Genomic DNA, 21303 nt, shown 5'->3' with positions numbered 1-21303 from the left:
AGTACGAATATCTGACTGTCTCAGTATCTTGCTGTCGTTAAATTTCAGTCCAAAGGAACACAGAAGAATCAAAGCACAGTCTCACTTGGAGAAAGGAGTTCTCAGTCCCCCTCAGTACTAAAACAATTCAGCAAACTATGACAAAGACGAAATCAAAGTGGTCTCAAAGGAAGGATCAGGTCACAAGGGCAGAAAGACATCACTTTATTCCCCTGGTCAGAATTCCCGATAGGGTGGCGTTAATATTATCAAGAACAACAGTGCCAGAAGGGACAATAATACTCTGACCCAAATACTCTTACAAAGCTAGATATGCCAGGTGGTTGGTATAACCCCCCTGTAAGCTGCATATATGTAATTAAAGGTCAGAAGTGTCCACATCACATCTGCATCGGACACTTAGATGTTTGGTAAGCCTTTGCTCATGGTGTTTCCTGAAGAGGTTGCAAACCTGCAGTTGAGGGCAATTCCAGCTAGCAGACACACGTTTTGGGGTTCACACGGTGGGTTTTGTTTTTCAAATCCATATTTCTCTCTTGAGAAGCTGGAGGATATGGAAATACTGATCTCCACATGGCTGGGTGACAGTGGTCAGTGGGAACCGACTGGCTCCCTGTCAATGGACCATGTGTTTGCTACAGTTGTTTCCATTTCTATTTTCTTATACCAGCCCCTTTATTCATTTGCATCATCTTCTGTCTCCTTTAGGCATAGGAGTTTGCAATCCCAACTCTCCAAAGACCATCCTTCCCATCCACCTCGACCTGCTCCAATTCTAGTCATCGCTCATGGTTCATCTCAAATGTCCACCTTTTTCCTTTTCCCAACAATCAGATGTGAGTTGTCCCTATTTTGAATACTCACAACATTTCTTACACTTCTTTTGCAGCCTATACAGTATCCAGTAATAATATTGTTCTTATCTGTAGAGTACTTATCTTACTTGTGTAAGATCTATAAGCTTGTACATTCATTCACCCATCCATTCAGCAAAAATAATGTACTAGGTGCCACATACTAGGTAAACTGCTGTGGATATTGCAAAGAATAAGAGAAATGGATAAATCAACTATACTCCAATTTAAAAAAAATAAATCATAAAAAAAGAGAAATGGAGACAGGCTCTCAAGGAGATGCTGAGATCAGGATCTACCTCGTTCATCTTTGATTCCACTGCAGAGCCTAGGCAAGTGCCTTGTGCTTAATAAATACTCAATTGGCATTTGCTGAAGTGAATTTCTGTCAACCCTATTAACATAGTTTACGACATTCTATTAAATACAAGTATTAGAGCTATATTTCATAGCACTCTAAAAACCAATTTTGATTAATGTATGCTAATCACTAAACATTTCTTCTTCCATTCCAGTTACTCTAAATCGCTAAGGTTTTATCCTGAAATAGTACTCAGAGTACTCAGATGTCTCTCTAAATTTATTTACCTGGGTAACTGCTGAAAGAGAGGCGACTACTGCTGGTGTCTTTATCACTGATGTTGAAGTCCCAGTGTTTATATATCCTGAGCATGGCAGCATACGTGTACCAGCTTGAGTGAGCAAAAAAGATGTTCTCAAATCCAGGAAGAACCTATAGCCAGAATCATAGTGAAGTATACAGATAACTGACTACAAATGTAGGAAGTGTAGAGGGATTATGTCAATTAAGGCGTTTATTGCTGTTTTTGTTACTGGAAAATTAACCTTTAATGTGCACAAAACAGACAGAGTCTGTCCTATCTTCCAAAATGGAAAATTCTGGATGGTGGGAGTGGCAGGTACACAGCGCATGGGAAAAATGATGGAAGAAACGGGTAACATCACGTACATCCAATTCCCTCCATCAGTTCCTTCCAGTTCTTAACTTGTATGACAGAGGAACCCATGAGCTCATATATAACTATAGATGGGAGTGATGAGATGTTACCATACTTGGGTGACATATAGAAAAAGTCCATATGGACCAGAAGAAGGACAAAAAGAAAGGCTGTCGCATGCCTCACCTTAATAAGAGCAGAGCAATGTCCCATGTCCCATCTCTTAAAAAACTCCAGGCCAAAGTTTTTTGTGGGAGAAAGTGAGGGAATCAGGTCCAGCAGATCTCCAACAGCATTCAGGAACTGAATCTGGAACAGGGTTATGGGCTGGGAAAAGACAGAGACTGCACTTAACATTGATTTCAGACAATCAGATGTCATTTTCTATTGTGAGGGCTCCTGTTGTTAGGTATCCATTACATTATTCCTTTGTGAAGGTTCCCTAATGTAACAGATACACTAGATTTTATTGTAGTTTATAAAATGATTTTTTTACTTTATAGTTTGTGAGACATTTTAGCCTGTTAGCCACAGATTTGGGGAGTGGGTCCTATGAGAGTAAAATAAACAGAGCGCTCTGCTTGCATTCCTCTACAGCAGGTTTTTTCAGTCTTGGCACTAGTGATATTTGGGGCCAAATAAGTCTTTCTTGCTGGGCAGGGGGGCTGGGTATTGTAGGAAGTTTAGCAGCATCCCTGGCCTCTACCCACTAGATATCAGTAGCACCCTCCCAATTTTGACAAACCAAAATGTCTCTAGGCATTGCAAAATGTTCTCTGGTGAGAAGTCATCCTTAGCTGAGAAGCACTGCTTTACAGCAAAAATATTCAACCAAGGTGCTTTTGATTTTGACCGTATGTTTAACACAGGACTAAGACACTTGACAGCATTAAACCTGAAGCAATTATCAGGCTTGAACATGAACTCTGTGCTAACTAGAGAGCACTGCTCCAGCAAGATTCAAACCACCAGAGTCGCCCAGGGCTAGGCATCTACAAACAAATTGGTTTTCGGGCAGAGGTGGTGAGAAGACAAATACACGTGACAATTTTAACAAAAGCAAAACCAAGAAAAAAAACCCTGATTATTTATTTATATAAACATTCTCTTTGTTTTGTTTTTGAATAAGTAATCCATTCATTATTCAATATATTTTTAAATTATCAGATCTATAGTGGAAATTCTCTTCACTCCTATCCTCTGTTCACTCAAGACCCACCCTGTCTCCAGCTTACCACTTTTATTGGTTTCTTGCATATCTCTAGACTTTTAAAAATGTCTTACAAATACATTTTTTAACAAACGATAGTGTGTTATATGTACTTCTCTTCATCTTGATATTTTTCTCTTAATATCTTTTCATATCTTGGGGACCTTTCCATATTTGATATAAAAATCTTCCTCATTCTTTTAAACAGTATTTCAATGAATGGATGCATTATAATATTTTTAACCAGTATTTTATTGGTAGACTTTCAGGTGATTTCTAGACTTTTGCTAATATAAATAATGTAACAATAGTCAGACTTGGACACATCATTTTGTACGTGTGTGAGTCTGTGTGTAGGATAGACCTCTAGAAATGATTTTGATTTTAATAGATATTGCCAAATTGTCTTCATAGGGCTTATTTCAATTATACTATTACAGCCTAACAACATATTAAACAATTAGTTTATTTCCAGTTTGATAGGTGAAAAACAGTATCTCACTGTAGTTTATACTGGCATTTCTTCTACTATGAGCACTGCTGAGCATATGTTTAAAAATCTTTGGATTTATTTTTTGTGAACTGTGAATGTGCTTTATCTGTTTTTCTACTAGGCTATTCTTGTTTACCTACTTTTAAGAGTTCTTTAAGTATTAGAGAGATTAGTTCATTGTCTCCAAGATGAACTGCAATATATCTTTCAGTTTGTAATTTGCTTTTAAATATTTTGCCTTTATTTTAAAAATTAAGAATGATACCATACATATGAAAGAATAAAGATGTATATGCACAGTTTAAGGAAAAATAATAAACTCCTATTACCCACCTCAGTTTTTAAAAGATAGAATATTAGCTGTGCCTTAGAAGCCACCAATCTCATTTCCCTTCCCTACCAGTAGTAACCACTCTACTAAATTTCATGTTGTTCATTACTTGCTTTGTATTATTTTATCATCTATGTATAAATCCTTAAACAAGTATTTTAAAAACTCTTCCTGGTTTTGAATATGTACAAATAGAATCATACTGTGTTCATTCTTTTGCTCAAAATTATTTTTTGACATTTATCAATGTTGATCATGTGGAAATAGTTCATTCATTTTCATTCCTATATGGTATCCCATTACATGAATATATAGTGTCACAATATACTTATGATAAATATCTGGGGTGTTTCCAGTTCACAGCAAAACAATGGTACTGTGAACTTTTATGTACTTGGGCCTCATGTTCAAGAAAGTATGTAACATCTGAGTGGATCTGCCAGGTTGTAGAATATGTGTTATCCTCAAATGTTTCAAGTAATGTCCAATCCTTTTCCAAAGTGGCTGTAATAGTTTACTTACTCCAATAGTGCTTGGGATTTCCCAGTTCTGGTGTGTAATAGGATCTCACTGTGGTTTTACTATGCATTTTCTTGAAATAGAGCATTTCTTCACCTGTTTATTGGCCATGTGTATTTCCTCTTCCATGAAATTCCTCTCGATGTTTTTGTCCACTGCCCATTTTTCTACTGAGTATATTCTTTTTAACAATTTGTCAATGTTCTTTATGTATTTTAGATACGAATCCTTTGTTAGTTAAATGTATTGCAAATATCTTCTCCTGGTTTACATCTTATCTTTTCTCTCTCTATACTGTCTTTTTTTTTTTTTTTTTTTTTTTTGCAGTATGCGGGCCTCTCACTGTTGTGGCCTCTCCCGTTGCGGAGCACAGGCTCCGGATGCGCAGGCCCAGCGGCCATGGCTCACGGGCCCAGCCGCTCCGCGGCATGTGGGATCCTCCCAGACCGGGGCACGAACCCGTATCCCCTGCATCGGCAGGCGGACTCTCAACCACTGCGCCACCAGGGAGGCCCTATACTGTCTTTTGATAAAAAGAAATTCTTATTTTAATTAGCTGAATTTGTCAATCTTTTTCTTCATGGTTAGTGCTTTTGTGTCTTAAGACATTGTTGCCTATCTTATGTCGTATCCTCCTAGTGAAGACTGAATGATACTGGGTCTAGGCTATTGTCATTACTTCCAGGCTTTTTCAAGGGACAAAGCAAGGAAACATGTACTTTTTATTATTATTATTTTTTTTTGCCGTGCCATGAGGTTTGCAGGATCTTAGGTTTGCAGGATCTTAGTTCCCCAACCAGGGATTGAACCCAGGCCACAGCAGTGAAAGTGCTGAGTCCCAACCACTGGACCACCACGGAATTCCTGGGAAACGTGTATTTTTTAAAAGTAATGATTTTGCTACCTATAGTTCAACTTAAAAACAAAAACAAAAACACAGGATCTTTACTCCATTGATTTTTCTTATGCTGAAAATCTTGTTATCTAACATACTTATTTGCTTTTATCTTACTATATCAAGTGAACTCTACCAAATTTCAAAATAGCAATATCAATATTTTTACTAAAGTAAGGTTACAATTCAAGGTCATTTGTTTTGGTTTTGGTTTTGGTGATTCTTCTTGTCTGTAGCATCTATTCCACTGAGGATGTACAGCAGTAAATGTGTTTTAAGGTCACTTGAAATAACTGCTGTCCGTATGGTTATGCCACAAACTTGATGCACAATTAGGTATATTTGTGTCAGTTTGTTTTCAGATCTTAGGAACTGCTTTGCTTTTAAAAATTTTTTTATAAGTATGAACAGCATTTACATGTTCCAAAGTCAATGTAAAAAGCAAGTTACATTTGGAGAAATGTAGCTTTCATTTCTGTTCCCTCCACTCTCTTTTCTTCCTTCTTCTATAGGTAATCATTTATTTTTTAGTTTTTGGCTTATTCTTTTTTTTCTTTTTTTTTTGCGGTATGCGGGCCTCTCACTGTTGTGGCCTCTCCCGTTGCGGAGCACAGGCTCCGGACGCACAGGCTCAGCGGCCATGGCTCACGGGCCCAGCCGCTCCGCGGCATGTGGGATCTTCCTGGACCGGGGCACAAACCTGTGTCCCCTGCATCGGCAGGCGGACTCTCAACCACTGCGCCACCAGGGAAGCCCTTGGCTTATTCTTTCACTGTTGTTTCTCCTTGAAAAAATGAGCAAATCTATCTATCTATTATCTATCTATCTATCTATTATCTATCTATCTATCTATCTATCTCAGTTTCTTATGCAAAAGGTAGCACATGATATACACTGGTCTTTCCATTTTTACACTTAATAACAGATTCTGAAGGTCATTCCATAATAGTACATGGAGATCCACCTTATTCCTGTTTACAGCTACATCATTTATGTAGCCAGTCTTCCATGTATTTGGCTGTTTTCGGTCTTTTATAAATTATCTGTGATGAATAGGCTTGCATTGTTGCCAGTGAACCTTTGTGATAATCCTAGAAATGGGATTACTGGGTCAGAGGGTAAATGAGTGTGTGATTTTGGAACTGGGTGCCAAAATTCCTGTCCATAGCAGATACACCATTTTGTATTCCCCCCAGTCTTCTAGGAAAGTATCTTTTCCCCCCCATTTTTCCCCCCATTGCCTTGCCAACACAGTATGCTCTCACACTTTGGAATTTTTGCCAAATTGATAAATGAGAAAGTATTTCTCAGTATGATTTTAATTTGTATTTCTAATTTTATTAGCAAGGCCAAGTTCATATGATTAAGAGTATTTTTTGCATGTATTTCCTATAAACTGTCATTTTATATATTTTGTCCAGTGTGAGTGAGTGTGTGTGTGTGTGTGTGTGTGTGTGTGTGTGTGTGTGGTTTATATATTACCCCCAGGAAATAAAATCTTCCTAATTTTTGGAAGTATATTACACGGTACCTTTCAATCCTCAATGCTTCAGTAAACCTTTCAAAAAAATTATGATGCATGGGCATGTTTGTATGTGTGTGTGCGTACTGTGGAGGATGAAAGCATAGAACTTGTACAATTTATAAAACCTAGACATTTTGCTTTAACAAACATATTGTCTAAAACACTTGCTTTATTAGGTTAATTAAATAGCCAGCACATTCATATGGGGCTCTTTAACCTACCCCAGAGTATAGCATGAATGAGACTGAAAGAACACAGAAACAAGCTGGTTTATTTGTGAATTAACCTGACACTGAGTCAGGTGCTAGCAATGAGATAGATAAGACAGTTCTTCTGAGCAAGAAATTTATTCTCTAGTCCTAATTTATCTTCTCCTTAATTGGAATGTATCAATAATTTTTAAGATAATTTTCAATATTCTTGCCATACCATAAATCCTGAGTAGCTTTTAAAAAATCTTACCTTTGTTCCTTCTACTATAGCCCTCTTCATTGCTCCTACATATAGCCCATCCATTTGTGCCATAACATAGCCTGTGTGTCTCCAAAATGGGTCATCCTTGTAATTTTTGATGTTATCCCGGGCCCACTGATCTTGCTTCCTGGAAGATAAATTAGATTTGTACTAGAGGTCTCCATGGTTGTTCATCCAAAGCTAAATTAAACTCAGGTATTTAGAGATGATATATTCAGATACTTATGCTAGCTAGTATAATTTAAATTCTGGATCTTATTTCAATCACTTTGAAAGGATATCAAAGCAAATCCTAAATGATTTTTAATTTCTCCCAAGGACTATGGCTCTTCCATTATAACTTCCCCCATGCTCTATCTAGAACTATCTAGAAACACAGGTGTAATATTTACTTATCTGTGATACTGAGATCTAAGAAAGTTGAGGATAGACTGTTCAAATATATCTTATATAAAATCATGTTTCACTAAATCGGTAAGGACAAGTTGATTAACCTTACTTTGTAGATAGAAGTGATAAACAACAGGAAAAAAACAAAAGCTCTTAAGGACAGGGTGGTTTGTATTTGTTTGTATTTCTCTCAGATCATTTTCATAGTTTATGGTTTGCCCTATTCCAGTTGTCGCTAATAACAGCCTCAATGCCTCTGTCCTAGGAAAAAGTCTTTTTTTTTAATAGTCCTTTCATTCTCTCTTCTCTTTTTGTTGTCTGCACTTTATGCAGGATGAGTTGATATAAATTTGTATACTAAAAGCTATTTCTGATGTGTTCCAGCTATCTCTAGATCAATTAAAAAATACAGTGTCACTGCTTCATGGGATCTAGCCCAGATGCTCTGTAGGACCTTAGCATCCAACGAAGGGGTCCCTTAGTATACAATTTGGAGGGCCAACCCAAGAGCTCCTTTATCCCCAAATTAGTCTCATAGTCTGTCATCCCACAAATATAAAACAAATTTTCTGAATATTGAGAATTATTAGTCTTCAGAAAGCCTTACTAAAATGGAAATATTCTCAGAGGATGTTAAGAATTATAACTTTAGATATGAGCTAACTCCCCAGCTAAGATGAGTCACCAGGTCCATGAAATGGAAGCACCTTTCAGAGGGAGGGGGAAGGATTTCTGCAAGGAGAGGAGCCCTCAGGTGGAAGGGATCCGGGGGTTTGACTTTGCCTGTCTCGCACTGGTGAGGTCTTCCTCTAGCTGCGTCAGCAATTGATAATGGGACATTCAACCTGACCTCTGAAAGAGCACAAATTAGAAGGCATTTGTCCACAACCAGTTTTCATGCCATCACCAAAAGGTGTTATACTTAACTACAAGAACGACTCCAGAGTCCTTCCTAAGAGGTGGAAAAGAAATTGGTGAAGGAGAAATTGCTGTTTGAAAAGACAGATTCAAGCCCTGAAGCCTCAACAGCAATGAGAAGAGGAAAGCTATTATACTTACGTTAAAAACTCCTGTACTTTATCCACCACGGAACGTTTATTAATCAGCTGTGGGTAGAGGTTTGTGAAGTGGTCATATATATGTCTGAAAGGAGAGATGAAAATTGTTACATTTCCATTTTTCTTCTTGGATTTTCCCATCACAGTAAATTACCCAGTATTTTGGCTAACTGGGATGTTCCCTATGGCAAACCTTCCCTATCTTCTTTTATAAATCAAATGCACAATTTAAAATGGCGAAATATTGGGACTTCCCTGATGGTGCAATGGTTAAGAATCTGCCTGCCAATGCAGGGAACAAGGGTTCGATCCTGGTCCAAGAAGATCCCACAGGCCGTGGAGCAACTAAGCCCGTGCGCCACAGCTACTGAGACTGTGCTCTAGAGCCGGGTCTCTGCAATAAGAGAAGCCACCGCAATGAGAAGCCCGTGCACCGCAGCAAAGAGTAGGCCCCGCTCGCCGCAATTAGAGAAAGCCCACGCGCAGCAACGAAGACCCAGTGCAGCCAAAAATAAATAAATAAATAAATAAATTAAAAAAAAATAAAACTGGGAAATATTCCCAGCATATAGAAAAGCATAGAATATAACAAACACCCAAGTATCCACTACCCAACTATATAAAATCATTATATTTTGCCATATTTGCTTCATATTTTTTTAAAAAGATATAAAATATAAGATAGAGTTCAACCGCTGACACTAATTGTCCTCCCTTCTCCCCAGAGGCAACTGAAGTCTTGAATGAGTGATTTATTGTTCTCATGCACATTTTTATACCATCTCTCTCTACATATTTAATCATAAATAATGTATATTATTATTAATCATGTTTCAGAACAAATATAAATAAGATCATACTATCTATCACCCTAACTTGTTTATTTTTCTCCACATAATTTTTTTTTTTTTTTTTTTTTTTTGCAGTACGTGGGCCTCTCACTGTTGTGGCCTCTCCCGTTGCAGAGCACAGGCTCTGGACGCGCAGGCTCAGCGGCCATGGCTCACGGACCCAGCCGCTCCGCGGCATGTGGGATCTTCCCGGACCGGGGCACGAACCCGTGTCCCCTGCATTGGCAGGCAGACTCCCAACCACTGTGCCACCAGGGAAGCCCTCCACATGATATTTTAAAAGAATTATCTGTTATCATCTGCAGCTTAAACTTATTCTTTTCATGTGTTGATGGTATTCCATGTTATGACTATATAAAAATTCATTTATGCAGTCCTATGATAGACATTTAACTGGTTTTTAATTTTTCGCTATTACACTGCAACTTCAAACGTTGTTGTAAATGTCTCTTTTTACACATTTGTTTTTCTAGTATGTATGTGTATATATACATATACATATAAAAGTAGAATTTCTGGGGTGAATATTCTATACACCTATAGTTACTAGATACTGCCAAATTGTTCTCCACAGTGATTGTACCAAATTACGTTCTCCCCAACTACATGTTAGATCTCTCCTTGCTCCTTAGCCTCGCCAACATTTGGCACAGTCAGACTTTCAAATTTTCAACAGTCTGTTGTATCTGAAATGATTCTTTGTTTTAATTTCCATTCCCCTCAGCATTATTGGCTATTTGAGATTCTTTAAAACTTATTTAAAAAGTTAAATGTCCCTCATATGCTATACAGTAAACATTTTTGGTGAGCTATAATTGACATACAACATTGTATAATGATTTGATACATTTATATATTGCAATGTGATTATCACCATAGCATCAGCTAACACCTCTACCATGTCACGTAATTGGAATTTCTTTTTGGTGGTGAGAACAATTAAGATCTAATCTCTTAGGAACTCTGAAGTTTATAATACAGTATTGTTGACTATAATCACTATGCTGTGCGTTGGCTCTTCAGGACTTATCTACTAGTTGCAAGTCTGTATCCTTGAACAACATCTCCTCAAACGTTTTTGAATTGATGAAAATAATCCATTTACATCTGTTGTGATTTTAATATACTTGGATTTATTTCTGCAGTCCCTTCTGTTTTCCATTTACCATCCTTTTTTTTGTCCTTCTTTTATGGTTTCCCTGTTTAAATAACATTTTCATTATCCTTCTTTTTACTTCTGCTAATTTAGAAGCTTTATAAAAAATGTACAATTGACTCTTGAACAACATGAGTTTGTACAGCAAGGGTCCACTTACACATGGATTTTTTTCAGCAAATACATACTCTTTGGATATGGAGGGCCGACCGTAAGTCTACAGGAGGATTTTTGACTGTACAGGGTTGGGGGTGAGGACTCAGCGTCTCTAACCCCAGCATTGTTCAAGGGTCAGCTGCATTTCTATTCCATTAGTGATCATCATTAAAAAAATTGTGAAAACATTCATTATTATGCATTTTATTATAAAATATAAATGGCTTTTTTTGGGGGGGAAGTACCATGTGGCATGCAGGATCTTAATTCCCCGACCAGGGATCAACCCGTGCCCCCTGCAATGGAAGCATGGAGTCCTACCCACCGGACTGCCAGGGAATTCTTATACAAAATCTAAATGAATTTTCTATTTCTCTCCTCCTGCAAACATACATATTTTAGCAAGCTTTACCTACCCATTGACATCACCCATCATGTTATTGTTCGAAGATTTAGTTTTACCTTTTCAATTAAAAAAATATTAAAATAAACTTTACTGTTTAACTTTTACAATCAAATTTTATTAACTTCTTTGTTTTTTGTGTTAACTATTGTTCCTTATATCCCAAATGTTCCCTCTTGCTATTTTTGTTAATGTATGTCCTATAATAGTTTAATAGAAGTCTGTGCATGGTAAAATATTTTAACTTATATATCTAAAAATATCCTTATTTTGCCCTTGCTCTTGGATAATTTAAATGGTTTTACAACTCTAGTTATTCTTCCTCAGTACTTTAAAAATATCATCCTCGTATCTTCTGGGTTTACTGTTGCTAATGAGAGGTATGCTGTCAGTCAAGCTGAGATTCCTTTGTAATCAATGTTTTTCTTTCTGATAGCTTTTAAAATTATTCCCTTTATCCTCAAATTTCTGTAGTTTCATCCTCTGTGTTGTAGCAATTTTAACAGGCTGTGTCTCCCAACTAAGGACTCGTGTCTTTCTCAGTTTTGATCAGTTCTCACTATTACCCTGTCAACTATTGCTTATCTGCAATTCCCTCCAGTTTCTTTTTCTGGGACTCCTAATAGACATATGTTGGAGTTTCTCAATCAAACTTCTCTGTTTAATAACAGCTTTCTCATTATTTTTACCCCTTTCTCTTTTTGGGCAGTGTACTGTATAAATCCCTCAATACTAATGTCTGATTCAGAAATTATTTCTCTGAGTTGGTCTAGTCCAGGGTTTGCCCATTTATTGATATGTTAAAAAAATATTTCCATAATTTTCATTTATATTTCAAGCAGGTTCTTTTAAAATATCTACCTGTCTTATTTCTTCCTTTTTGTTCCATAAATTTTTCAAGTTTTCCTTCATATATGTGTGTGTGTGTGTGTGTGTGTGTGTGTGTGTGTGTGTGTGTGTGTACACATATATTTTGTTGTCGTTGTTGTGACCTGCAGCTTGAGTGATCCTAGTTCCCCAACCAGGGACTGAACCTGCGCCCTTGGCAGTGAAAGCGCAGAGTCCTAACCACTGAACCACCAAGGAATTTGCAAGTTTTCCTTCATTTAAAACTTAGAGTACCTTAAGCATATTTAAAGTCTTTGTTAAATCCATCTACAAAATTAATCTGGAGTGTATTAATGACTTTATTGTTGATTTTGCTTTTTCTTAGCATTCAATTTCCTTGTGCTTTTTTGAACTTGGTATTCAGGCATTTTAAGTTATGTGTTTGTTTACATTCTTAAATTCTTCCCCCCCACCCCCTTCCTTTCTCCCTCCCTCTTTCTTGCCTCTCATTTTCTTCTGGGTACTTCCATCGGACTCCCTGAGAACCAGGTCTTATAGCGGCTTTGGGGGACTTCTTTCTTATGGAATGCTGCACGAATATGTGTCCTGGAACCAGCACATGGATGATTTGGTTCTGCTGCCCACCCCGCCTCCCGTCAAGCTCACAGTTTCTTATAAATCTCTACACCAGAGTGCACATCAGCAGAAGTTATTCTGTGGCCTCCTATTTTCCAAACAGTCCAAAGCAGCAAGGTTACTTCTGCTTCCCAGCCTTGATTCAGCTCCCTCAGGTCACGGAGGCCTTCACCCACCAGCCGGGGTGGCTGTCTCTGCCTGCTTCATGCCAAGGGCCCAGCAGATCCATACCCCATCGCTTTTCTGCTTCATTTCTGGTTCAAGAGATCTTTAATCTTGTTGGGGGGGGGGCAGCTATATTACCATGATGCTCTCTTTCTATACATTTTATCTACTATTTGCTCTATGTTTGGAGCAAAGTGGGTCAAATTGTGCGCCCCTTGCACCCTCTGAACTGGAAGTTTACCTAAAGTCTGAGTTCTGGTTTTTATCTGATGCTTTTTATCAACCTAGAGGTCAGCACTGTGAGCAGGAGGTGACTCAGCCTCCAAAAATGGGAATTTGGCCCCCAGCACTGTGGAACTTTATCTAATAGTTTCTAATATCTAATATCTTTATCTAATAGTTTCCAGAACTGAAACTGATGAGATGAGAGTAGAGTTTTATTGCCAGTGAGGCAAAGAACATTAAAATCCTTTGAAATCTTTTATTTTATGGTCCTTGAATTCAACAAACTTCATGAGTGTTTTTCCTTCAAATTATCTGTAAATATTTTTTAAAAATTGAATTATCATATTTAACTTTTGTTTATATATCTTTTATGCTGCCACGCCTATTCTTCTATCAAGCTGGTCCCTTTTCTATCATCTCTAAAACTGAGGGAGAGAACAGCAATAAAGCTAGACAGGTATGTGGGTGACAGGGAAGGGACCCTCTGCCCTGGCCTCATGTTTCAGGTGAATGGAATGCAGAAACTCCAGGTGAGTGGGATGACTTGATTTAGTTGCTTAGAGAAGCAAAAGCTCTTCAGTTTTCCCTCTGAGGTTGCATGGGGAAGTAGAGATGGCTGCCAGGACTGTCTGGGCTCATGAGCCAAACGCAGCACCCCTGCACCCCTCCATGAGTTTCAGGGAGCAGCCAAAGGCTTTCCTGTCGGGCCTAGGGTGGAATAAGAGGACATTGGGAGTTGATGGACCTCCTGGGGGTAGAGGACATACTTGGGGTGACCACTGCAACCTCGATGACATTGATTTTGCAACTGGAGACCAGGGAGACCATGGAAGCCTCATCAGATGTCAGGTGGGGAAACACCCCAGCTAAAGACTCAATGAGACTGTTCCACTTCAGTAAATGTGCCAGAGAAGGACACAGGACAACCGCTGCTTAAACATCTCCCCTCCCTCCAAGATGCCTCAGTAACACCAATCCATTCTGGAAAAAAGTGTTTGGAAGAGGAGTGGAACATTCTGGATTGACTCAGTTTCAATGACATTTTGTTCCTGTTGAAATGACTATGGTAACATTTCCTGCCATGAGGAGGAATGGGCTCTTAAAATTAAAATGATTTAAATGGAAATAAAGTTCTCTGTTTTTGGAAAAAATAATTTGTGGGCTATTGACCTACCAATGCGCACTCAGGTAAAGATACAAAAATTCATACTTTTTACCTAGAGTCTCCATCACTGCACCCTTCCCAGCTCCACCCAGAGTTCCAGATCCTCTCAATTTTTCAGTCTATTTCAATATAGGGCTGTGTTTCTCAACCGAAGTGATTTTTCCCTCCAAGGGGCATCTGGCAATGTCTGGAGACATATTTTGTTGTCACAATAGGGGGATGGAAGGTGCAACTGGCATCTAGTGGGTAGAGGCCAGGGATGCTGCTAAACTTCCTACAATGCACAACAAAGGATAATTCAATCCCAAATGTCAAAAGTGCTGAGGTTGAGAAACCCTGAAACAGAGGAACATTCATCCTGACTTGGGGGTGGTTGCTGTGGAGGTCCATATAACGGTAAAGACACATGTAGATAAAGGAGGGTAACTAGGCCAGAATTATTAAAATTTTTTCTTTCTTTTTTTTTGGGGGGGGGAGTGATATTCAGAGCTGGGGAAGAGAAACCTGCACCTTGAGATCAGAAGTGGAGGCTTCACCTGATCCTGCCCCACCCAGGGGCCCTGAGGAACATAATCCACTCACAGTCCCCTGAGAAGGTTGAGGCCCTTCTCTGACCTTTGAGCCTGGGGCCCTATACTTTTGCGTGCTAGAGCAACACAGGACAGCAGATAACAGCAGAGGCTTTGAATTCTGAACTCAAAGCTTGATCCACTCCTTGTAGGCTCTACGACCATAAGCAGGATTCCCAACTTCTCCATGCTTCCGATTTCTCATCAAACAGAGCCGAGACGAGTCTCCATGTCAAGGATGTGTTAGATTTCGTTTCAGCTCCTGTGGTGTGTAAAGTCAGTAAGTTTCCTCCTAAGTTGGCCGAGACTTTGCCCATCTTTCCATCTCTCACACACGCTTTGTGACAATCACAAAGACATATGGACACCTACTTGTCCCTGAGTCTTTTTGCATTGTTAATACCATATCATTTAGTGCTTGTCAGGTGATCTCTCCTACTCTTTCCTAGTTGTTTCAACTTCCTACTTCCTGGGTCTGAGACCATATCAGTCTCCTTTAGTATTTCCCATTGTGATTAATCCATTTGTGTGTGTATGTGTGTGCATGTGCACAGACTCTGTAGCTGGACAGCTGGTTTCCAATTCTGGCTGCTGCTTACTAGCTTTGTGACTTTCAGCTACTTACTTTAATTCTCTGTGCCCAAGTTTTCTCATCAGTAATATGGGGATAGTAATAATATATACCTCACAGCATGGCTGTGGATTAAATAATTTAACATATATAAAATGTTTTGAACAATGCCCAGCATATTTTAAATTATATATATATATATATATATATATATATATGTAAAAATATAAGTGCTAGTCATCATCATCATCATCATCATCATATTTTGTGGTTCAGGTTAAGTCCCAAATAATTACCAGTTGATGGGTCATTGATCATTTTGAGGGTGTGACTGTGTCTTACATATCTTTGCTTTGGCTACAGCCTTGACCTGGAGCCATATTCAGTTTCTAATATCAGAAGGAGCAAGTTGGGGGGTACAGAGGAGATTCTTGAAGTATCTCTTGATGGTAAGACAAACGCCCAAAAAGGTTCCGCCTTTGACTAGTCTCTCTACTTGTGCCATAATCTTGCTAGAACCTCTTTTCATCATAGTTTTAGCAACTATTGTGTCAACACGTTACCTTAAAACGAGTGGAGAGAGTACTCAGGAACTCACTCCCCACTGTCTCTCTTATCCCCAGAGCCTGGCACAAGGTAGTATAACGGGGGTGTGTCACATTGAATTGTGGCACCCAACTGGCTAGGTAATTCCAGAGGAGGTCATTCCTGCATGTGCCTCAACAACACAAGAGATCAGCCACTTTGTTAAAAACTAGAGCAAACCAGGTCCTCACACCCCCATCACCATTCTTTCCAGAAAGGTTTCCTGACTTATTTTATTAAAAATCAATGACTATTTATCAGCTTTTACATCATTAGTGAGCCATCAGAGACTCTTAACTTGCAACTGTTAGGGAGCCACCCAGTAGAGTTAAAATAAATGAAGACAGAAATTCCATTTGGCCAAGGCTGCTAGACAATGCATTACATGGAAATACGTAGCTGACACTTCCGATTCATCTCTCATAAAACTGGAACAACAACAGGATTCAATTAAACTTCATAAGCGTGTAGTTAAGTAACCACTGGGGGGGAGAAGTGCTGTGCCAGGCGTCTGGGGTATATAAAGATGAATAAGATGGGGACCCTGTCCTCAAGGCACTAACAGGTGGTGGAGGGGAGAGATGGGGCTCCGATCCAGTGGAAATGGAATCAGAAAGAGCTTCATCAAGAAGAGAGCATCATATAACTGATTCAGTTTGTTGTACAGCAGAAACTAACACAACATCGTAATGCAATTATACTCTAATAAAGATGTATTAAAAAAAGGTCATTTCTAATAGCTATATGATGTAGCATCATATTGACACACAATACAAAATATTGTAATTTCAAAAAAACGCATAAAACAAAAAGAAGAGAGCATCTGAGATGGGTCTTGGAGGTTGAGCAGGATTTTGATAGGTGGAGACGGAAGAGGCAGCATCTGGCTCTCAGGAATCACAGTTCTAAGAGATGCTAAGGGCTTCCCTGGTGGCGCAGTGGTTGGGAGTCCGCCTGCCGATGCGGGGGACGCGGGTTCGTGCCCCGGTCCGGGAGGATCCTACGTGCCGCGGAGCGGCTGGGCCCGTGAGCCATGGCCGCTGGGCCTGAGCGTCCGGAGCCTGTGCTCCGCGGCGGGAGAGGCCACAACGGTGAGAGGCCCGCTTACCGCAAAAAAAAAAAAAAAAAAAAAAAGAGATGCTAGGAAGGGGCTGTGCGGGAGGCTGAAGGGGCACCACCCCAAGCCTCAGGGGCCCCTCCGGAATGCACGTCTGCGTGGCGCATCACGCAGTGAGGGGCTCCTCAGGGGCCGGGGGTGGGGCAGTGGAAGAAGAGGGAGAAGAGAGTGTGAAGAAGAGCAAGACAGCGAGAGAAGCCCCTGAAAATTGTGAACGCCTACCTCAGGCTGTGGCCCTGATGTGTCTGCCGCCGCCGCACACGGTGAGATTACCCTGCAGCAGCCGCGCAGGAACACGGCCAGGAGCTTCCGGATACAGGACAGAGGGCGGGCCCGGGGCAGTGTCGTAAAAGTGTTGTAAAAGCTCAAAGAAGCAACGAATTGCTGCGCGCTTCGAAGGCAGTGATGGAGGATTTGAGCGTATTTCTTTGTGTTTCGATTTGGTCTCTCGAGTGCTTCATAGGTTGGAAAAAGCAAATTATATTTTCTGAGGCCGTCAAACCAGCGTCCTTATCTGCCTATCTCAGTCGTTCATCCCACGATGTTCGTCCTTTCACACATCTCCCCCGGAGGTGCGGGAGAATATAAGGCACACCACTCCATTTTAAGTGTGGTGATGTGGAAAAACGAGGCAGCGCTGTCCTTCCCACTGCTCTTGGCAGCTGCCTGAGCAGCTCTGCAAGATGAGAGGAAAACAAGGCAGTTCTTTCTTTTGGCCTCTGGCACACACTCACCTTCTCTGCCCTGGCTCCAAGGCTGTGTCTTGGTAGGTGGAATTGTCCTTTGCAAAACAGTCCCCAGCAGTATATGTTTTAAACTGATAAAGTGATGCCTGTGTATGAAGATGCTATTGCTTCTCATATAACTGTCCCTGTGTAGCTGAAAACAAAAAACTAGCCCATGACTTGTACTTTTTCTCCGCCATTGGTTTGTGGCTACAGTCACAGCTTCCAGAGGGTTGACATTTTAAGCTCTTCTGCCTTGCCTCAGAGAATGCTGGATACCTTTGCTCGGAGGGAGCCCCATGGCCTCTCTGCTCAGTTGGGACAGTGCACGGGGTGCCTATTGCTGCAGTCCTTCCTGGGTGGCGCCTCGGGTCTGAGAGTCTCAGTCACGTGAATTCTTCCAGCCTCCCCTCGGCCCTATCTCCCTGCCAGAGCTCTTGTCTCTGTGAGCCCTGATTCTTTACTCCGTTTGGCGTTTCTCCTTCCTCCAAATTAAACTCTTGGGCAACAGAATGTGTAGTAAGCCTTCACCTCCTAGACCATATCAGAAGAGGAAGGCAGGAAACTGGTAACCACCTCTGTCTCTTCCCTCTTCCCAAACCCATTGCCAGGGGTCTGTTTTAAGCTTGCCGGGTCACATCCCACTATTCTGAGCTTTGAGTGAAGCACAGAGCAGAGCCTTTGAATGCATGCTGATTCAGAAATTCCCCTACTTATTGGACTTTTCAGCAATGCAGTCAGAATGACAGCCTCTGAGAAGGAGCTTCTGGGAAATACCCTTCTCAAGATGGTTTTGGCTGTATTTCTTTCTTTCTTTCTTTTTTTTTTTTTACATAGTAGCATTTATTTATTTATTTAGCCGCACAGCTTGTGGTCATGGATAAAGGAACTCAAGGATAAGTCAGTACTTTATATTATGAATAAGGCAGAAATGATAAAGCTACTTCCCAAAGTGAGATGTTAAAACTTAGGTTTTCCTGAGACATAAGAATAACAGAAGGGTCACTTTTTTTTTTTTTTTGCGGTACGCGGGCCTCTCACTGCTGGGGCCCCTCCCGCTGCGGAGCACAGGCTCCGGACGCGCAGGCTCAGAGGCCATGACTCACGGGCCCAGCCGCTCTGCGGCATGCGGGATCCTCCCGGACCGGGGCACGAACCTGCATCCCCTGCATCGGCAGGCGGACCCCCAACCACTGCACCACCAGGGAAGCCCCAGAAGGGTCACTTTTGTCAGAAGTCTCCTCGGTCAAACTCCCTGAGCTCTCTAGTAGTGATGCCAAAGTCCAAGGAAGACAAGCTTAGGCTCCCAAAATTCAATCTATGTTAGCATCTCTAACATAGATTAGAGATGCTCCACTCAAGTTACATAGCTTCTCTTAATAACTCATATGTATCTTACGCATGACTTCATTGAATATACTTATGTTCACACAACTTCAATCTGAATTATTTCTCCAAACTTGCAACTCAATTTAAAGAATGCAATCAGAAACCAGTGGATCCCGAAATAAAGATTTGTAGGGGAAAAGAAAAAGTTCAGATTTTTACATGTTGAATACAGTTTTAAACATGTTTTTAAAATCGTATTTAGTCTATAAAGTTTTCTACATCTCCAAAGTGAGAGTCCCCTATTAAGGGGACTTGTATGGTAAGGTAACAAAAATTTGGTATAAAAACAAAACCAGGAATTTTTAGTTTAAATTTTAAAAAAGAGCAGCCACAGTCCAGTAGTCATTCAACATTTGATATAATTGCCAGTACTCAGAAACAGATTAACATCAGCACTGCATTTACTATGACTAAGATGGTCACAGTAAGTGCAAAATAAGGTTTGGTTAAACTGCACTCAACAATCTAGGTCACAGAGCATAAAAGAAGAAAGCCACGTCCTCAAGACATTTTATATCAAAGGAAGAATGAGGCTTGCTGAAATGAGTTGCAACTTTCCTTTCCTCAAAGATCTGTTCTCTAAAAAGGATGAGTCATGATTGCATTATTATAAGTACATGTTTTGTTATTTCCATAAGACAAGGGAAGAGCACGAGAATTAAATAACAATAGAGCTGGAAAGGACATTCATGTTAGACATTAAAATTTCTGTTTAAAATCTTCCCCTACTTGAAAGTATTGTTCTAAGATGGTTGAAAATAAATGCTCTTACATTTTATTTTTATTTTGAATTAATCTTCTCTGTTTGTGGTCCTCAAAGAGCTACTCCACCTCCATTTGCTTTCAACCCGACAATAAATGACTAGAAAGATGAAATGGCTTAGCAGTCTTTTAAAAGAGTTTCATGAGAGGGAAAGATTTTAAAATGTGTCACAATTGGGAGCTTTGCTCCTTCTAGGCAGGTATGACTACTACAGGTTCAAATGTAATTCTGATAATCTTTCTATCATATGAGAAAGACCATGGCAAAGTTTCAATTCTAGTGTACAATGCCAGGAAGAAAAAAACCACTGTTGGGCAAAGAAAGGGACAGAGGTTGCCTGGCAGTTCTCCACCACGACTGGGTACTTACGGGGCAGTGAGGTAACCCTCCAAAAAGCCGGCTGCAAACATGACGATCTCATTGCTCAGGGATTGAGAACCGTACCCCGCTCTGATCTCCAGGATGCCCCAGCCTGTGGTTTTCACAGAGTTATTGTAAAAGCCGTAGGCATCCCCATTCCTGTCTAGGACATTTTTGACTTGTATTCTCTTCTCAGTAGGCATCCAGTATGCAGTTGCATAGTATACCCCTGGAAAAAAAGAAAAAGGAATAATGATAGGATGTCATTGAACTGAATTGCTGATACATTTTTTTTTCTATGTAACCAACAATTCCAGCACATTTGCTTTTAAAGAGTTCTGTTCTATTACAGCAGAATTGGGAAATCTGCCACACTATAGTTTGTCCTTGTTACAAGTGGGAAAAAACCAGAGCCTTGACCAAGGGGGATGAGCCTAGAGCACAAAGAACCAGGTCAAAGGTAGGGGTGTAGTTGGAGCATCAAAGAGGTGGGTCTAAGTGCTTCATCCTTAGAGATGGGATTCTGGGCAAGGCAGGAGCTGGAGCTCTCATCCACCTTGTCATTCAACCAAGAATAGGGTTCATATCCCTGATCTGCAACCCTTTCCATCCCCCTCAATAGTTGGGCCAAAACATCCATATTCTCTCACTTTCTATCCTATCTCTCCAGCTTAATTCTTTTTTTTTCCTTATCAAAAATATCTTATTTACAGAAAAATTCAATTATACTGTACATCCTATACTGGAAATACATTGAATAATTGCTAGAATAAATATAGGCAATTAATTCAATGTTTTATGAGAATGAGAGAATTTGACATTTGAATGTTATCAAAGCTTAACTTAGAACATAAATAGTCAAAAAGGCAAACTCAAATTTTAGTCTCATTTAATGGCATGGTCTGTTTGTTTCTCACAAGCTCTCCAGTCA

At 40.0% G+C, this 21303-nt stretch overlaps 1 protein-coding gene across 1 annotated transcript in view; it reads right to left on the bottom strand.

Moving 5' to 3' along the window:
* PLBD1 (phospholipase B domain containing 1) overlaps window positions 1-21303 on the bottom strand; it is a 58518-nt gene that overhangs the window by 20677 nt on the left and 16538 nt on the right. The window contains exons 2-6 of the mRNA XM_082635098.1: window positions 20382-20601; window positions 8710-8793; window positions 7249-7387; window positions 2000-2140; window positions 1443-1587 (exon numbers count right to left, since the gene is read on the bottom strand). Coding sequence (XP_082491224.1) covers window positions 1443-1587; window positions 2000-2140; window positions 7249-7387; window positions 8710-8793; window positions 20382-20601 — 729 coding nt within the window. The remainder of the gene's footprint in view (window positions 1-1442; window positions 1588-1999; window positions 2141-7248; window positions 7388-8709; window positions 8794-20381; window positions 20602-21303) is intronic.

The sequence above is a fragment of the Mesoplodon mirus genome (genome assembly GCF_964341445.2).
Source record: "Mesoplodon mirus genome assembly, chromosome: 11".
Classification (NCBI taxonomy): Eukaryota; Metazoa; Chordata; class Mammalia; order Artiodactyla; family Ziphiidae; genus Mesoplodon; species Mesoplodon mirus.
Note: the sequence above shows the minus strand (reverse complement) of the source record. Positions and strands in the feature narration are given on the sequence as shown.